Genomic DNA, 18,816 nt, shown 5'->3' on the forward strand with positions numbered 1-18,816 from the left:
TAATTTACACGGCACGAATTCAATGTGTCTGCGATCAATAAAGCAATTTGACGCCCTATCTGGTTCTGCTTTAGAGACAGGCTTCCGCAATAATTTCATAATTCTAATTAATTTTTTCACAGGACGTTCAATACATTCCTAATTGCACACGAATGGATCGACATTTCGTGTCCGTCATGATTGGGTTTGACGAGATTATTATTTACAAATTGTTGCTTCGGTTGTCGACTGACGCTTTAAAATTTCATTTTGGTCTCGATTGGTTTCACATAAAAAATTGCAACCGAGACACCCTGGGGATGTTTTGCATCTATTTGTATTTCCAATGCGATAAAAATTAAATTAATATCAATTTATTTAATTCATTTATTAACTAGCTTTTACCCGCGGCTTCGCCCGCAAATTTCAGAATGTTTTAAAATTATGTTTCTACTTTCATGTATTGTGATAAACGCAATAATTTCAATATGAAGTTTGTCTTTTTACGAAGAATAATTAAAACTTTACTGTAGACTACTTTTTTCTTCAACTATACAGGGTGTCCCAGAAATCGCGGGTCAAATTTAAACTGTATATTCCTTGATGGTAATGAAGGTAAAAAACGTTTAGAAAAATATTCAGGGTGCAACAGCTTTTTAGTTATGAATTAATCAAATTGACCAATAGACCTCGATCTAATTTTCCCTTTATGAGAAAATTGAGTTCCTTCCCTCAATTGCCAAGCAACGTATAATTCGACGAATCATAAAATTATTTTCAATATTTATCTGGTCGACTTGTCGGAGCAAACGTCAAAAGTGACAGCTACTTTTGAAATAACCAAAATGGGATAATTTCGCCAAAGGCAGGATAACAAATGTATAGAATCTAAATCAGGGAACGCAAGAAGTTTCTTCTTCCGGCAAGGAGTGAAATATGGTTTGTTATGAGTGAAAATTTCCAGAGCAATTGTAACCTTGAGGGGCATGGGAAATTGACGGGAGGGATATGATGAATTGAACCTTTGTTGATGGAAGGTAAAATGGCGACGTAGCGTCAAGTGAGTAATATTACTACCTTAAAAATCTTAGTAAAAAGTGAAATATGCAGGGCCTGTGAAGTGAATTGGAGTCACAAGAAATTTATCCTGATTCCTGTGCATACACTCTACATTTGCAACGTATTAGCGCACTAGCGGAACTACACGAGCGGGACTCGTCATCGTCGAAATGAAAGAAAAGACTTTTAGGAACATTCTTGACATTGCAAAAAAGCTGGAGTTACACGTAGGTTTTGAACAACAGATCAAGCATAGTGGCAGTTCTGAAAGAAAGAAGACAAAACTGAATTGAACTAACCTATTTATTTTAGCATCATTATTAGTAAAAATTTAAGATCAAATTTTATAACTTAAACGATGTAGAATGCAACAAATGAAATAAAAAACATGCAAAATAAAAAGAATAATTTATAACAAGTGTTCAAAATGACCACCTTTCATCTGAAGGAATAGGCGAGCTCGTTTTATTAAACTTTCCCTTGCCAGTCTAAGCATATTCGTGAATTTGGTCATTTAGTTCTTCTAAAATATTGATAAGTTCGCGGTAAATATAGTTCTTCAAATATACTACATCTACCGTCGTCATCAAAGGACTGAAAAACAGCATCTTCAGTCTCTGGCGTTCTAACTTCTTGCGGGGGACCACCAATTTCTTGTCAGGTAGGCACCAAGGACCCAGTGCCTCGAGCACGATCCACCAACCGTAGAAATACGTTATAATTTGGATGTGGCAAACGTCGTGGGAAACGTATTACATATTCCCTTGCATCCTCACGTGCATTGCGCCCGCACTCTCCAAAAAGTATGAGCATTTCGGCATACTCTGCAGCTGTATTCATGATTTCAATATGAAGTTTGACAATTTCGAATCAAATTATAACTTGACGTTGTCAAAATCTTTACAGTTACCCAAACATTTTCTTGAAATTCCATACCACTCTTACTAGAATTATGTTGCTAGGCAAATCAAACTGTTGGTTAAATTTACGTGAAATTCAAATTAACAGCGTCCTTCTGATTGGTCAACTTTAATTATTCATTACAAAGAATCGATTATACCCTGTCCTTTTTTTTAAACGCTATTGCTTTCAGTTATCACCAAGGAAAACGCACTGTAAGTTTGATCCGCGAGTTCTGGGACACCCTGTATAAACAAAAAGATCAATACGATAAGAAACTAACACTATGATCACATACCAATTCATGAAAATACGCCAACATAACACTTTTATTATCAGTTGTAACCTTATTTAGATCCTCCTATTGTTTGATTGTCTCGTTTGATTTCAGATACCTGCCTTTTGATTTTTCCGGTATTAAGCTATTTGAAGCTTGTTCTGTTTCATTTAAGACATCTTCCGGTAAAACACAATCATTCAAACACATTTTGCGAAATTGCTACTTTTATAAACAACCAAATGTAACTATGACACCTGAACATATCATGCAAACGCGATTTCCAACTCGAAAAAACTTTTTTGTGCTTAACAGGCTTAAAAATGATAATAGGGGTTGCTTTTTGTGGGTGTCAAGCGGCGAAGGTGACGATATACTCAGAGGATGAAATAGGGGTGAAGCGGCGGAGGTGAGGGTATTTCCAACTCGAAAAAACTGTCTTTTTTTCTTAACAGGGTTGAAAATGATAGTAGGGGTTGGTTTTTGTAAAATTAAAGTAGACAGTAATTTTCTTCTTGTTTTGAAGATCAAGTGTACAAAATTTCATCAAGATCGGAGTAAAACTGTAGATTTGCATACAAAATATACAAACAAACAGACATTCAGTTTTATACATATAGATTAATTGAAAGCGCACGACGACAAGTTTTATTATCACTGCTCGCATTTGTTTTTAATAATCCTCAGGTTCCACGTTTTATAAATTCCTTTGGTGTTGATTTTGTGACTTTCCTAGTTTCTTGTATAAATGTTAGCAAAATTGTTGCAACCTCCAGTCTAAATTTAATTTATTTAAACTAAAATGTTGCGTAGTGACAAAAGACCCAAGTGTGAATATAATTAGCTTTGTTAACTAGATTATTCTCTGTGCGATGTACATACATTGTTCATGCTGTTTTAGTGGTGACATGTATGTATCTCTGGAGCTAATATGGTATGTCATGTAAAACCGGATGAAATTCCTTCCGTTTGTTGTTCCCTCTTCCCAGCGTATTTATGTGTGTATACATTATTAGTCAAAAACATCTCATTTGTTTATGCTGTTCCACATAAAATGATAATAAACGATAATAAAAAAAATAAATTCTAAAATTTATTCTATTTTATAATTAATTTTTGTTATGAAATAAAACAAATTACCATATTCAAATAAACGCTTTGGGTCGTAACAGATGAAATAAATCAAAATGGAAATTATCCGCATTTTCGAATTGATGAAAAGAAAAAAATTGCCAATTATACAACTAGTGGTGTAAAGCACTACTTTTTGTAGAAGTTGGAATCCAGCACGTAAAGGAAACTACTTTACTAACTTACCTAAGCTTGTTACGGTGGAAATAGTGCACTACCGAGTATTTTAACAAAAGTTTGATTTTCTTTATTTTTCTTGCAAATCAGGCAAAATTTGGTGACTAAAGTGTAAAATAAAATAAACAACTACTTTTTTAATGGTGATTCAAAACGAAAATTTGTTTACAGATAAATAAATTCAAGTATTAAAAAAAATTTTTACAGTATGTATTTGTATACAATATTACATTAAATAAGGATCACTCCATATTCAGCCGACTAATGTATAAAATCTCTAAGTTGTAGTTTATCATAAAATTATCATTATATTCGTCAAAGTAAAGAAATTTGTTCAGCGATCAAGCAATAATGTGAGTTATACCGGGCTTTCATAAATAATTCGTGTCACAAGAGTCCTGTGTCCCCATTTTAATAAATGGAGTCATAGCACACCTAATGCATAAATCATTTATAAAAGCCCTGTAACTTTTGCAAAAAAACATTTCTTTCTAGATTTTTGCTGGTTATCTTGTCCAACGTGATTGTTCTTCCTAATTATTTCTATACGGTAAAATGATGAACAAAGTGAGGTTATGTATCTGAAGGAAATGTCGAAGCATACCAACTAAAATGACGACCTATGTTTGTAAAAGAGAGAGAACACCACGGTTTGTTTAATATGTAATACATTTTTTGAACGCTCGTTACATCGTACATCAATTCTCAACGTTTTTGTCTTGGCAATTTTTTGGTTACAAACATTATTTGGAACGAAGATGTGTATTTTAAGTGTAACATGTGTTCAAAAAAATATGTGGTCAAGTGGCCTGGTGCTTGCTTTTGTTTCCGTCAACGTAGGGCGTATCTTCATAAGCTGTCAAATATTTCGCGAACAGGAAGTGAAGGATGAAAAAGTGGAAGTGGACGACCATCAGTATATTTTAGAAACCGTTTCCAAAAAATTGTCAAAAAATTCACACATAATGGTCTTCATTTTCTAAATATTTTCTTCAAATTTCAAGATACTGCCTTAATGGTATGATGTAAAATATAATTTTTTTTATTTGTAATTTATAACTCTGTAATGAACAGTGTTTCAAGTTACAGTAGATTAACAGCAATGTCATAGTTATTTTTGTTTATGTTACAAGTGTTGAAAATGATCCATTTTTACGAACGGTAATATGGCACGAGACGCCGTCGAGTGCTGATGTGAGTGAGTAAAGCAATGGAGTTTTCACAAGAGTATCATACAATATTTTTTGTGGTGCCTTTTGTAACAAAAAAAAAATGTTTTAATCATTAAAATAATAAATATTACTTAAACAAAATTAAGTTGGTATTCAATTTATCGCTAAATATGTCAAATGTCAATCTGTCAGTGGTCGAATTTCAATTTCAAACTCGTATTTAAAAAATGGAAATTCCCTCTGATATCAAAAATTTTGCAGACAAAGCCACTGCAAATTTACTACCTGTAAAATCCGCAAGCCGATATGAAGCAGAATATCAAAAATTCATCAATGTCAATAGATCATTCAACTTTGCAGAGCTTGCAGCCTTACCAACCGAAATTTCTATAAATAAACTCCCCTAACCTAAAACACAGTTTAGCATCGTTTCAATATTTACAAAGCACCATTTGTTTTTTTTTAACATTTTAAACATAATTGTCTTTCAGTAATAATTGATTTGTCACAATTAGTTTATTTTTCTTGGCTTAGGTTTCCCGTATGTCTTTTTCAGCACTAGAGTTTTCTCATTTCCATTGCCGCACGGTAATCGTCAACGTAAAATGTCAATTACAACAATGGCAGCACAAAAAAGTAACGATGATATACTTGTCTCTACTGTCGCTCGTGATCAATTTTTAATTGAGATAATGATTTCTAAATGAAATCCAAAATCCAAAATTTATTAGTTGCTTTTTGTTCGATATTTGCTCCGCTTTAAACTTGTAGCAGTTGAACGAATCATGACATTTTAAGTTGAGACTTACTTTCATCAGTATAAAGCCCACTCGAGAATTCTTTCTTACATTTATCTTCCTGCACTTTTAACCTACAATCTTAGTAAACCCCCACGGGAAATCTTTTAATATTTTCCATTGCTGTTGTTATGGCCACACTTAACTTGCTCACTTTATTGTTTTTGTGCCAGAGCTCGTCTATACAATTTTATTACTTTCGCAAAGCGATATTTCAGAGCCAAAGTTCAGTCAAAGTGCTTTGAAAGCACTGTGAAATTTCGAGTTTCAACCCCAAATTGCAAGTCTCCCATTCTCCCGAACCCGTCCAAATGTTGCTCTTTTTCAAAAACAAACTTCAACTTAAGGACCTGACCGGAATAAAATAAACATCAAGGAAAATCAATAAAGCGTTTTACGAATAATCTTGGTCGAGCTCTTTCAACCATGAAAAATGTAACATTCACACGGTGAACATAAAAATGACGGATTTATCCTGACCTGACCTTTTAAAAAATGCCAGGACTTTGTATCCTTATTTTTCATTAAATTCATAGAGAAATCTAGAAGCTCACGACGGCCATAAAATTGTGTGAATTATTAAAAGCCGTTATTTTTTATGAATCTACGTGTGAAAAGATAAATACTGGGACAAAAATTATGTTTATCAACAAATAAATCCGCAAAGTTTTATTTTTATTTTATAACCACCGCGACGCTATATCCTCGTAATACTTTGGGTGGAATTGAATCTCAAAGGTGATTTATCTACATCGTCGACAGAATTAAACCAGAAGGAATTGCGGCTCTTTGGGCCAAACCCTCTCGCAGAAAAATGTATCTTCCGAGTAATTTAACGTTTACTAATTGTCCCGGTACTAATGATGCCATTTGCCAACATAAAAATTAATTAAACACATTAATTTAATCCCAAAACACACAATTTGTAAATTGCGGTCCTTTCGGCACGAAGACAAACAACAAAGAAAAGAGGATTAATAAGGATTTCCGTGACAAATTGTGTCCAAGTTGTAAGCCTGCCTAGGGGAGGGTTCCAGGTGCACTTTGAAAATTAACTCTAAAAATCCACCACCGTATAATTATTATTAATAGAATAGTTGGCAAAAATCATTATTCCAAATAGCGAGCTTAAAAGCTTCCTTATTCAACATGGCCACCCACGCCGTGATCCTACCCGATCCTGCACGACGCCGCCCGAGGTCAGGGCATATAACTGAAAGTTCTGTATGGATCCAGACTGCAGTAGCGTGCCGAAACAGTCACCCTTAAATAGTACCAGGGTTGCGAGCGGAAACGTAAAGTTTAGTTCGAGGGTGAAAATCTTATTCTTTAGCTAGACCTTCACTCGGTAAACTCTAAGGGTAAGTAGGCTAGTCAAGTTTCCTGTATTAGCTAAGAACAACGCCATGAATGAAACTGAAGGGGTAGTTATAGTAACATAGTATAACGCGTTCGTTATTTATGTCTCTCTTCCGAGCGTCCTCTTTGTTAACTCTCCAACATTTTTCAACTGTGTTGGCGCCTAATGGAGATGTCCGACGCGCTCTGAAAAAAGTGCGTTTTACTCTAAAAATCGTAAATTTTAATAATGAACCTGTTGTAAAATTCACGAAGGGTTGAATGGATGGGGTAAGTGGTAGGGTCCGCTGGGGGAGGATTAGTCACTTTCCACTCAGATTTAATTAAGTCTTCTCTTCATTAAATTAATCTGGGGGTCATAACTTAGCAAAAATATGTGGCGTTCCGGGTTCATCAAGGGAGGTGAGCAACCCCATACTTCTTGCCGCTTCATTACAACCCAACTTGCATGCACGTTTATGCGCGAAGAGGGAGTTAACATCTTCCAGTGTGTAGTCCCCAGGCGTAAAGAAACTAATTGCTAATTTGAGGGCTAAATGTTGGTTCCTGATTATTTATGGAAAGAGAATCCCAGGAAACTAATTTATATTACAAAAGCACAAAACTAAGTTTTAATCGACTGCCACAAGAAAACTAACGAAATGTATCTGTGAGGCACAAGCTTGCGATGAGTTGGGGAAGTCATAATTTGAGTTAGTGGTAAGTTTGGAGCTGTATGGCTAGTCCACCAGAGTTTTCATACAAATTGGTGAAAATTATGTGCTGGCGATGGCAAGTTTAATTTGCTGTAAACTAATTTGAGATGTTGTAGCTCTGGGCTGACACTTTATCTTTGAGTACGGTTCAAAGTAATGTCTATTAAATTACGAAACTCCGGGTCTACATCATAAAAAAGCGGAAATAAAAAAAATTAAACTTGACATTTGTGTGTTTATAGTGGTTTAAAAAAATTCTTTACTGATCAATAAAAAATAAGTGAGCTTAATGCTGTATTAGTTTGTCATTATTCAAGTATTTTCACAAAAAAAAAAAATTAGAAGAGTTTTTTATAATTTTTAATAAATTATGATAGTTGAAAAAGATCTAACTGGTACAATGCTTTTGAAAAGAGACTTTAATATCAGCAAATAATGGAAATAATAACAGAAAACATCAATTTACAATTGAAACATTTTAATGGTTTAGTCCACTATTAAATTGCGTTATTAGCAAATCAATGCTTTTATTATGATAAAAAACTAACTGTAATAAATACAGGGTGAGCAACAATAACTGTTACAGTTGGCAAAAAAAAAATTTTACATAAAATTTTCAAGACTGTGAATTGTACCTATTTCGGTTTGTTTTATTGACAATATTGACACCTGGTATACATTTCAAATTTAAACTTCTTGGTTTTTGTAATCTTTTATTAATAAAATGGTTTTCTCGTTGGAACATGACATAAAAGTCACCAAAAATCACCAGAATTTATTGCCAACTCAATCAGTACTTTTGTTGCTCACACGGTATGATAAATAACTGTAACAAATATTGTAAAATAAAATTATTATTTTGTGATTTTTAATCTAGTCACAAAATTATCTCGCCGAATTGCACTCGAACTTCTTCTCCAGATACTAATTTTCTGTTCTAGTTACTCGAGCACTGTTTTTTTTTTGCAAAGAGTCTCGAAAACTGTTGAAATGTTTTTACTCCGTTAAGGGAGTTCTACCTTTGTCGGTTTAATTTTTTTTTGCATATTTCTAATCTAGAAGGATTTTCTGCGATTAATTCATTTTCGGTACTTTTGAAGGGTCCGAAGTTGCCTGCTATTATTCAAGAGGATGAAAATTCCAACACGATCCGTAGGCGAGTGGTGGAATCATCCGAGTGAATAATAGCCATTATACGCGAATTGAAGACTATACTTTCTCCACCACTATACCAAGAAAAATCAATCTTTGAAAATTGAATTTAATTTCATTTTTAATATTTGACAATTAAAATTGTGCCTCGTTTAGCGGTTGCTACGCGATCTGCGACTTATAGTTTACAAACGCATCCAATTGGCGATCTGCCGTTGTAAAATGATATTACGAAGGATGTGATTGGCCGACAGCCGTGGATTTCAGCATATTCTAACACGGGGCGTGGAATTGATATCATTCTTCAATGAATATCCAACAAGAATGCATTCATTCTTTAAAAGTCGTGGAGAAAATAATTTTTGCGATTTGAATCCTTTATTTAAAAAAAATGGCAATAATTGCAATTTTTCTTTTAAATCGTCTTCATTTTGAAAATTTCGCGCTTACCAAAAAAAGCCTCCGTACAACGATAACGAAGAGGATTCTGTTCGAAATTAATTTACTTTTTCTGTCAGACGAACAGAGTTCCCGGAAAACGTGTCGCAATCTTGCCCCGCATGGCCATTTTGGGCAGCTTGTGGGAGCCGCCATTTTCTTTTATTTTTATGTAAAAAATATTGTTTACATTTACCATTACTTTGATAATAAAATGAAAAGATCGTACTTACATATTTTGATAACTTTATACGATAAAAACTAAAACACGAACGCATGAAAAACGGGGTTCAAAGGGTAGAAGACCCCCTTAATTTCATTGTTTAGTACATGTTTAATAACGGATTACGTTGTATGTGGTCGAGGTTAACATATACAGGGTGATTTACGAGGAATAATGAGCCCGACGGAATAGAAAATGCAACCCGCAATTCATCAGAAGAAAAACCCGGACATTTACCGCTTCGATGTCCGGCTTTTTGTTGCAATGTATTGTGGGTTGCATTTTCTATTCCGTCAGGCTCATTATTCCTCGTAAATCACCCTGTATGTATACATTTTAACGTAGTAGAATTAAATTAAAATGAATTATTATTACAACAAAAAGAAAGTCAGTTCTCATTTGAAAAGATTTCCATTTCTTGTTTAATTCAAAAGTGACACTATAAATCTTCGAACTCGTAAATTCCTCCTTTACAGTGTAAGTTTGCTCATATTATCATTTGAATAATAAAGAAATAAAATAAATGGGTCCTTGCTACCTACAGTATACATTTTTTTAGACAGAACAGCATATTTCACATTTTATGATTACAAGTTTTACGACAAAATTAATTATTAACATTTTCTAGATATCAGCAAAAGTCTGACAAATCAGCATTTCGCATTGATAGTTTTTTTAAATCAAAGTATTTATTTTAGCAATACTAAAACATGCGTAGAAATAAAAATACACAAATCACCTCTTGTTGTCATTCTTAATTATTAATAAAAGCCGTAAATCATTATTTCACAATGTATGATTGGATAGTTCTAAAGCAAAGATCATTCTTCAGATTTTGAGATCTTGAGAACTTAAACCACAACAAAAACGACAGACAGCAAAATATGTCTGTTTTCAATGTTTTGACATTTGTCGAACAAAAATAAATTGTATCAGTGACCTTTTCATACCTAGATAATTTATTCAAAATTAAACAAATTCAAACTTTACTTATGAATTGAAAAACTAGTTCTTGTTATCCTTCCGTACATTTAAAATCTTCATAAACGCGACTCAAAATACTCTAGAAGCTGAAATGGAATTGCACTAATTTTACCAGAAATACTCCGCACTACTCTTTGAATAATAAATTCGTTAAATTAACCTGCATTTATTTGATTTATACCCTCCCGTCATAATTTGTGATAATAGTAATGAATATGTTCCATTGTTACCATTTATCAATATTGATCTACAAAAGTCTCAATTAATTCGACAAAGCAGTAAAGAGCATCGATTGTCTCAAATGTGAAAGGCTAAACAAACAATGAAACAAAAATAAAAACGGAATAGCTCTAGCATTTATTTTTGTAGCAATGGAAAATAATTACACTAAATTGTTGTAATGATAGTAATAAATATTCCTAAAAACTCTAATTGTAACTATAAACACTTCAATTACACACACCAAATGTCATGCCAACATAACAAACCTATAATTACAAATGAAATTGAGTTTAGGCATCCGAAACCTTTAATTTTTTGCTATCCTTGAGACGTTTATTTTATCCTGAAACCTCTTCGAATTATCTCGTGGTTCTTTGTCTCGATTCGAACAAGCCTGCCAAAATATTTAACATCTACTGACGCCGAACAATTTCTTGCATTTCTCTTTCTACTCTGACCTTTCTGACAAAGATTAGAATTACGTATCTGGTTCCGCAGATTTGTATTTTAGACACGTAAAAATTTAATAGGGTGCTTCACACCCCTCGAAAAATTTTATCGCCCAAGATCTGATGAGAAAATCAACTTGAGCCAGCTCACGCCACTCACTTGTTAGGTAATTGTGCAAAATGGAGATAAAACAGAAGGCTGTAGCATGAGATAAATGCGAAACACTCTGAACAATTTATTTGTACAAATTCGATTAAAAGGGGATCGGGAGGAATGCTATTGTCAGATTACAAAGGAGATTACAATGTCGAACAATGGATAATGTTACGGGCACTGTGTAATCTAGTAAATTATTGAAAGGCACAGCAACAATGAGAGGGCGCAGTTGTATAAGCAGCAAGGGCTTGGGGTGATAAATCAAAATGAAATAAGCCTTGAATTGACACAAAATTGATGGAGAAGCAAAACATGAAAGAAGAATGGATCCGCTTGTCTTCGGCACAAAAATAATGACAAGGGAAAGCTCGATTATTGATTTACACTCAAAGGTGTTCATTCATGTCATGTTTCACCTGTCAGTGAGACAACAAACAGTTTATTTTTAAAGTAATTGCATTTTTCCCTAATTGCACAATACTCACTGGGGGCATTGAAGGGTTGTTTCCCTCGCCAGCATGCGAGTTGATAATCGACTGAGGGGTTGTTTTCTTGTTTTCAGACAAAAAATGCGTGCCCTCATCATATTGTTTATGGCTTGCCTTTTGGGTCATAAAGCACATGGCTGGGGCGGCCTCTTCAATAGGTTCTCCCCCGAGATGCTCGCAAACATGGGCTACGGAGGACACGGCGGCTTCATCCAGGTCAGAGACAACACAAATAATTCTGTAAATAATCGATCAGTCCGAGGAAAACACGGCGAGAAGCGCCGTTGTTTTCACAGGATTATCGATCCTGTGCCTCAAGAAGCCAGGATATTGCGTCTTTCCCTCAAACGTAAATATTCAAACCGCGGAGTTCGTTTCCTTTGTCGCCGGTAATGTCATTCTTTTAACTGCGAAGCAGCTTTCTTCCGCGGTCTGGAAGCGTGGAAATTATGTAAAATGTGTTTCAGAGGACCGGCGAAGGAGACGAAGGGATACTGGAGGAGTACGCGAGCGAGGGTGACGAAGAGCCCTGCTACGGAAAGCGCTGCACTGCAAACGAGCACTGCTGCCCAGGCTCGGTCTGTGTCGACGTAGATGGAGGTAATGTCATTGAATTATGTCGTTTCCGTTTCACCCTCTAATAATGCAACTGCGGCGAAGAAAGCGCGAGAAATCTCGAAAAGGCGGGAATGTGTGGTGGTTTGTGAATGGGAGCGTGTGCGGAAATGATGGCTCATTTTGGAAGTTTCACAACTTAGACTTTTTCGCACTTGCTGAATTAAAGAGGAAACAATTTCCAACTGGGGAGTTAATTATTCGGTGCCCCCGAGAAATCTTTCGTGTCTTGTTAACTAATTGATGCAAAAGGGTTCGCTTTTTCAGCTTAAAAATATTTTTTTAATTTGACAAAATGCTAATGTCTTTGTGGACGTGAACAATTTAAATAATGCTTTCAGAACAAATTGTAAAAAGTCTTTCAGTGAGACAAACAATTTCAAGGAAACTGTATATATTTATATTTTGGTAAAAATAAAAATACTCAATTTCTATATAAAAATTTAAACCAAGATTTAAACATTACCTGAACAAGAGCAAATTATATCACGAATTAAGAAATTTTTCAGTTTATATTTTTTAAATGTTTTTCGTATTTTATGATTATTTTCTCCACACCTGTTAATAACATATATGTACTATTTTTTCTTCAAACCTTCATAACAAATTATTTAATTATTTAAGACATGTTAAGAAACCAGGTAGGAATTTCAAATGATTTAGCTAGTTTTCTTTACTGCCGCTCATCAGCGGAGATAATAACTTCACGGACGCCCTCAGCGGAGATAATAACTTTATCTGCCGCTCGTCAGCTCGTTAGATGTCATGACAATGAAGTGACACTTTAGCATTATCAATGCAGCAGGATAATGTCATAATTTACGGACGTTTGAAGAAAAATAATATTATGATTATACCTATTTTGTTTATTGTGTTTATTGTTAAATAATAATATTCATTACCCACGGCGGTGAGTAACGACTCATTACTCCATGGATTGTAACTAATCTAACTACATCATTCTATTTTGAAAATAAATTAATTCTGATAGTGAAAATGATGATATCTGTACATCACAGAAAAAGTAACGTATGTTACTCGCGTGTAATGGTACGATACAGTATTCGCCTGCAAACTTCATTCTCATCGGCAATGGCCATCATTATACGCTCGTTGTATAATATACCATTATTCATCAAGTTTATGATTTTGAAATGTTTGCAAAACATTTCATTAATAAAGTACATAATCGATTAAAGTTAAATAGACTCTTCACTTCCTTGAAACAATTTGCTCATCTAATTAATGAATAAATTATGAGTTTGAAAACTCTTTTCTGATCAGCAGTTTTACATTTATAAAAATTCTATTGTTGTATTTATTTAACAATTTGATGAAAACTTCAGGTTTGTTTGGAAAGTTTGTTCGGAAACTTTAGTAAATATTTGAAATCGTCTTAAAGTACCTTCTCTAGAATAACGTTGTTGAAACATTTCGTCGGCTCGCTGAGTCGTAAAAACTCTCAAGCACATTTAAACCGCATAAGATTAATTAACAAGTGAGATGATGAGCCTTGCAAGCTGCGAAATATTTCGAGTAAAAAATGTCACAGTTGCATCAACTGGGAATTTAAATTAAAAATAAATTACTGAATTTTTGCAGCAAGTCGACGATTTATCAAAATATTGTTTCCTTTTTTTCAAATCTCGATTTAAAACTCTCTTCATGTTTATGATAATTTTGACGTTAACACAAAGAAACTTTTAATAAATCTTTATTAAAGAAAAATATTTGATAATTTTTGAAATCCCAAAATACAAGATATGACTTCCTGTTTGAGCAATTTTTATCTTAGTCAAATATGTATGTTGATTAGCAAATCCTTTTTGGCTTTATTTTTAAAGCATTTTGTATCGTCATAATGGAATAACCGGTGTTTTTTTAAATTTGGCGTCAAAGTTGGCGTTGAAGAGTCGATTGTGAACGCACCACCGGAGATTACAACTCTGATCAGCTATTTAAATCTAACCTCACTTTTTGCGTCCAGTTTGAAAAATCAGTCTTTTTTAATACAGGTGGTTCATTCACAATCGACTCTTCAACGTCAAATTTAAAAAAAATACCCTTCATATGTTGAAATACAAATTGAAAAATATTTTTTGCAAAATAAAATGTTTTATCTAAATACTCGTGTAAAATATAACGTTTTTCATTATTGGATTTTTTTCAATAACTGAAGAGTAAAACCCTTGCAGGCCTTTCAAAATCCATATAATTTGAATTTATCAATTTGCCGCGGTAAATTGCCAAATTAGGAAATTCAAAATTACTACACTGAAACAGCAAGTGATGCCAACAATTGACAGCACGGATGTCGTGGAAAACAACTATGGGCCGTGTCACAACACCCTTATTAAATTTAATCATGACTCTAATTACCTTGGCGACGAATTCATCTCTTTCTGGCAGGTTATAATTGCATAAATCTATATCGTTTTTGTTTAATTTAATCACGATTTTAATTATCGGCAACTTTAATAACGGTGTCGTGATACGGCCCCTTATCTTTTATTTATTTATTAAAAGAAATCTTAAAATTATAGTTTTTAAAAATAATTAGAGTTCGTGGAAAAACTTCAAAATGATCTTAACATGTAATAACTGAAAAAATGATCTCAATTCTTTTAATACATTTTTCCGGAAAAAGTCTTGGAAACAACATTTTCCTGCTTATTTACGCGCAGGAAAATTGAGTTTTCCGGACTAGTACTGTAAAGACTTTACAAGACGCAAAATAAATGTTTTCGATGTTTTTTACTTTGTAACTATAGTTGCCAACAAAATTGACAAACTAGATTTTTGTGGAATTTGTAAAAAAAATTTCTAAAACTTGTAAATTTCGTCTTTTTTACGATTTTCGGAAAAATTTAATACAAAATACGTCAGTAAAATGTCTTACTTGACTCGGAGCTTTAAAATACTCGGCACAATTTAGCTCCTCTTCAGTAACGTGAGATTTTCCTGACTTTTATGTAAATAACTATGAACGGTCTTAAGTTCTAACTAAACTAAAAAAAAAAATGGTTAAGCTGAATAGAGTTTTAATTTTACTTTTAAACTAATTTCATGTATTCTTCATCGGTTTTATTAAATTTCTCAGATAGTGCCAAAGTTATCTAGACAGAATAGAGAAACTTGTAAATCCAAAGAGAGTAGTCCATGAATATTCAAATTGATTCAGACCTGAATTTCTTCTTAGGCAAACTTATTCCTTCAATGCACGAAGGAATCTTATTTCTTAAAATATCACTGGTTCGAGTCTGTATTTTACAACCTCTAGAGATGATTTTCTTGGATAGAAACAATCCAGTCAAGTTAATTCAATAAAATCTAAAGAACTTTTTCAAGTTAAGTTTTACTGTCAAGTACTCCATTTTGACCAATATTTAGCAATTATAATTAAATTTCATTTTATTTTTGTCCGCTTTTTTAATGAAATTTTTATTTTCTAAAAATATTTCGTTTTTGCCAAAACTCTATCAAACCAGACAAACTGGATGAAAACTTTACTGTCTTAACATTTTTTTTCAATACAAGTCCTTCCTGTCGTGCATTTTTGTTAATTTCTTAAAATGATGCATCAAAGCTGCAGTAATTCTCGCTTGCAAGTGCAACCCACCAAGCTGCCCGAAATAATCCCCCCAACTTGTTGCAGTAGTCGGATCGTGTTTATTCGCCTATGGGCGCAGAGTGGGTGAGTTATGCAGAAGAGACAGCGACTGCGAATCCGGATTGGTGTGTGCGGAAGCGGAGCCCGGCGTATCCACTCGAGTGTGCAGACCTCCGGTTCACCAGGACAAGCAATACTCCGAACCTTGCAACATGTCGAGCGAGTGCGACATCTCCAGAGGACTGTGCTGCCAGCTGCAGAGACGCCACCGACAGGCGCCGAGGAAGGTGAGCACGTGTCCTTGCCACTGACCCGCGGTCCTCCAGGATCCGGAATTGGGGTCGCGACCCAAATTCGAGCTGGAATCGGGTCGATATAGACGCGGCTATTTTTCCAGGTCTGCTCCTACTTCAAGGATCCTCTGGTGTGCATAGGCCCGGTGGCGTCCGACCAGATCAAGAACACCATACAGCACACGGCTGGGGAGAAGAGGCTCACGGGTCTGGCCAGTTTCAAGAGACCAATGCACTAAATCGCACCCTTTTCCCGTAAACACCCTGTACATTTCTACGTCACGTCGGAAATTACGTCGTACGGTTTCATCGATTTTGCGTTTATTTGTTGTACACTAACAATACTGTAAAGGTCACATTGATTTCAAAACTTTCAAGAACGTTATTATTTCGAGCCCTCCAACAAAAGCGTACAACGTAAGTTCTCGATTATCGCAAAACATAACATCCGTAAGCGTATTGATTTCAATTTTACGTATTGGCTGAGGTATTTATAGTGTTTAAGGTGTTTCCAATCAAATTTTAAATCTGGCCTAGATATAGTATTGAGAAGATAAAAAATACATATCGTAGTTGGTACTTAATAGTTGTAAGGAAGATTTTATTCAATGTGCTTCTCGTAGAACGCACGAGAGTTATATTTTACAGAATAATATTTCAAAACTTTTAACCGTCTAACTGTGATGATTTATTATAATTTGCGCCGGGAAACCTTTCGCGATTAATCACTTAATTTTCAACTTTATGAATAATGGCAGAAAACAAAAGGCAGCAGTGATGAATTAATCGCGACGAAGGCTTTCGACTACTGCTTCACATATTTGAGCGCAAACTTCTCGATGGAACGAGATTGATACATATCATAATATACATATCATATAATTATATTGATGTTATATTACTTTACTGTGAAACAAACATATACGAAATATTAAATAAATGTCTACAGCAAACATCTTTCATTGCCCCGACCCCAACTCCCCACCACTAAAATAAAAACTGACGTTATTATTAGTCTGGGACAAAATTTACTTTAAAAAATTACAATACAATAATATATACAGGGTGTAATATAAAGAGTGTACACCAACATGGCGACGTTGTTCCTCATTCGAATTTAAAAAAAGACACAGCAACAAAATTATTCTAAAATACTAGATATAAATATTACAGGGTTATTACAAATGTTTCTAACATCGTAGGTGGCTGTGCGCTATGCTTTAGGTGCGCCGCTACGCCAACTAGATGTTAGAAACATTTATAATAACCCTGTATAAACAACAGATTCAATATAAACAAATATTAACTTTTTACCAAGGACCCATTGATGGGTAGTGGTTTATTTTCTGTTTTTAAATGGCACTATTTTAAACTGAGTTATGATAAAAAGGCTCGAAAGAATTCCAATTTTTAATTTGTTAATGGTAACTTCTTTTTTTTGTCAATTATCCAATACATAATTTTAAACTTTTAGAATTTTTTCTCGTAAAGTTTCTCATCGTAAAGTCCACTTTTTACGTTACTATAAAGAGAAAAAGGGGTCTATCAGAATCAGTTAAAATAAACATACAGGGTTATTCACGAGAGATTTCCGATGAAAATTTCGTTATATGCAACCCAAAATACAAGAAACCCCTAGAACTTGATATTTTGTTTAATTCGAAAAAAGTTGCAATCCAAGTAGCTTGGCAAATAAGATTAATCATGACACCTTCTCTTTATTGAGGTTATGAGCAAAAGTTAATATAAATGTGAAAACTGACATGACAGAAAATAAGGGCCAGCAATCATTGATTACTTTTTATAAATTTAGGCAGCTAATAGAAACCAGTGGAAATTGTAGTTTCGGTTGCATATAAAGAAATTTTCATCGTCTCTCGTGACTAACCCTGTATACCACTATTTGAAAAAATTAAGTAAACCATTGCCCATCAATGGGTTTACAGTAAAAAGTATAAATTACTACTTTTGTTTATATTCTTTTTAGAACCATTTTATCTCCATGAGAAATTTAACGTGGCTATGATAATGTCCGTTTTTTATATTATACCCTGTATAAACTAAAACATTGTTATAATTCATAAAAAATTTTCGTTCGATGAGCTTAATTTCGTAAATATTCAGGAGTGTATTACAGTACTATTACTTCCATAAATAACAACAAAAACGAAATTTAATAACATTTAAACTAGAAACAAAAATATTTTCTGTCAACACAATCCATTAAACGAAAAATGTCCAATAAAGGTAGACAGATCTTAAACAATTTCAAGAATTTATCTTAAAAGCTTTTTCAGAATCTTCTGCTTGCTAAATTCGCAACCATTGTGTTTTACGTAAATAAATATTCATCACTGAAATCATATTGTTTGGTTAGTTATTTTAATAAAAAAATATTTGAGTTTCTACCGAACTCGAGACATTTTTTACATTCATGGAGATCCATTTAACTCTTGTTTAATTTATTGAATATTGTTATAAAGAAATAAACACTGTTGTCTTGTCGCCTACAACTTTTTTTTCAAATTACCTTCGGGCTCGCTTTGGAGCTTCTTTATTGCTTGGATTTTAACTTTCTCAATAAAACAACGAACATTCTACTCTAATACCATAAGTCAGCTAGAGAAAGTACCGAAACT

At 33.8% G+C, this 18,816-nt stretch overlaps 1 protein-coding gene across 2 annotated transcripts; it reads left to right on the forward strand.

The window, feature by feature from the left end:
- Nucleotides 1-6,702: 6,702 nt before the first annotated feature.
- spab (space blanket) lies at nucleotides 6,703-17,130 on the forward strand. 2 transcript variants are annotated; one of them, XM_069038681.1, is made up of 5 exons: nucleotides 6,703-6,853; nucleotides 11,734-11,875; nucleotides 12,127-12,259; nucleotides 15,930-16,171; nucleotides 16,282-17,130. In XM_069038681.1, exons 2-5 carry the CDS (start codon nucleotides 11,741-11,743, stop codon nucleotides 16,414-16,416), a joined length of 645 nt encoding a protein of 214 aa, XP_068894782.1. In that variant the 5' UTR covers nucleotides 6,703-6,853; nucleotides 11,734-11,740; the 3' UTR covers nucleotides 16,417-17,130. The 2 variants fall into 2 exon arrangements, with proteins under 2 accessions (XP_068894782.1, XP_068894783.1); XM_069038682.1 differs by having other exon boundaries at nucleotides 15,933-16,171.
- The last annotated feature ends 1,686 nt before the right edge of the window (nucleotides 17,131-18,816 follow it).

Source organism: Tenebrio molitor, chromosome 2 (genome assembly GCF_963966145.1).
Source record: "Tenebrio molitor chromosome 2, icTenMoli1.1, whole genome shotgun sequence".
In the NCBI taxonomy this organism is placed as follows: Eukaryota; Metazoa; Arthropoda; class Insecta; order Coleoptera; family Tenebrionidae; genus Tenebrio; species Tenebrio molitor.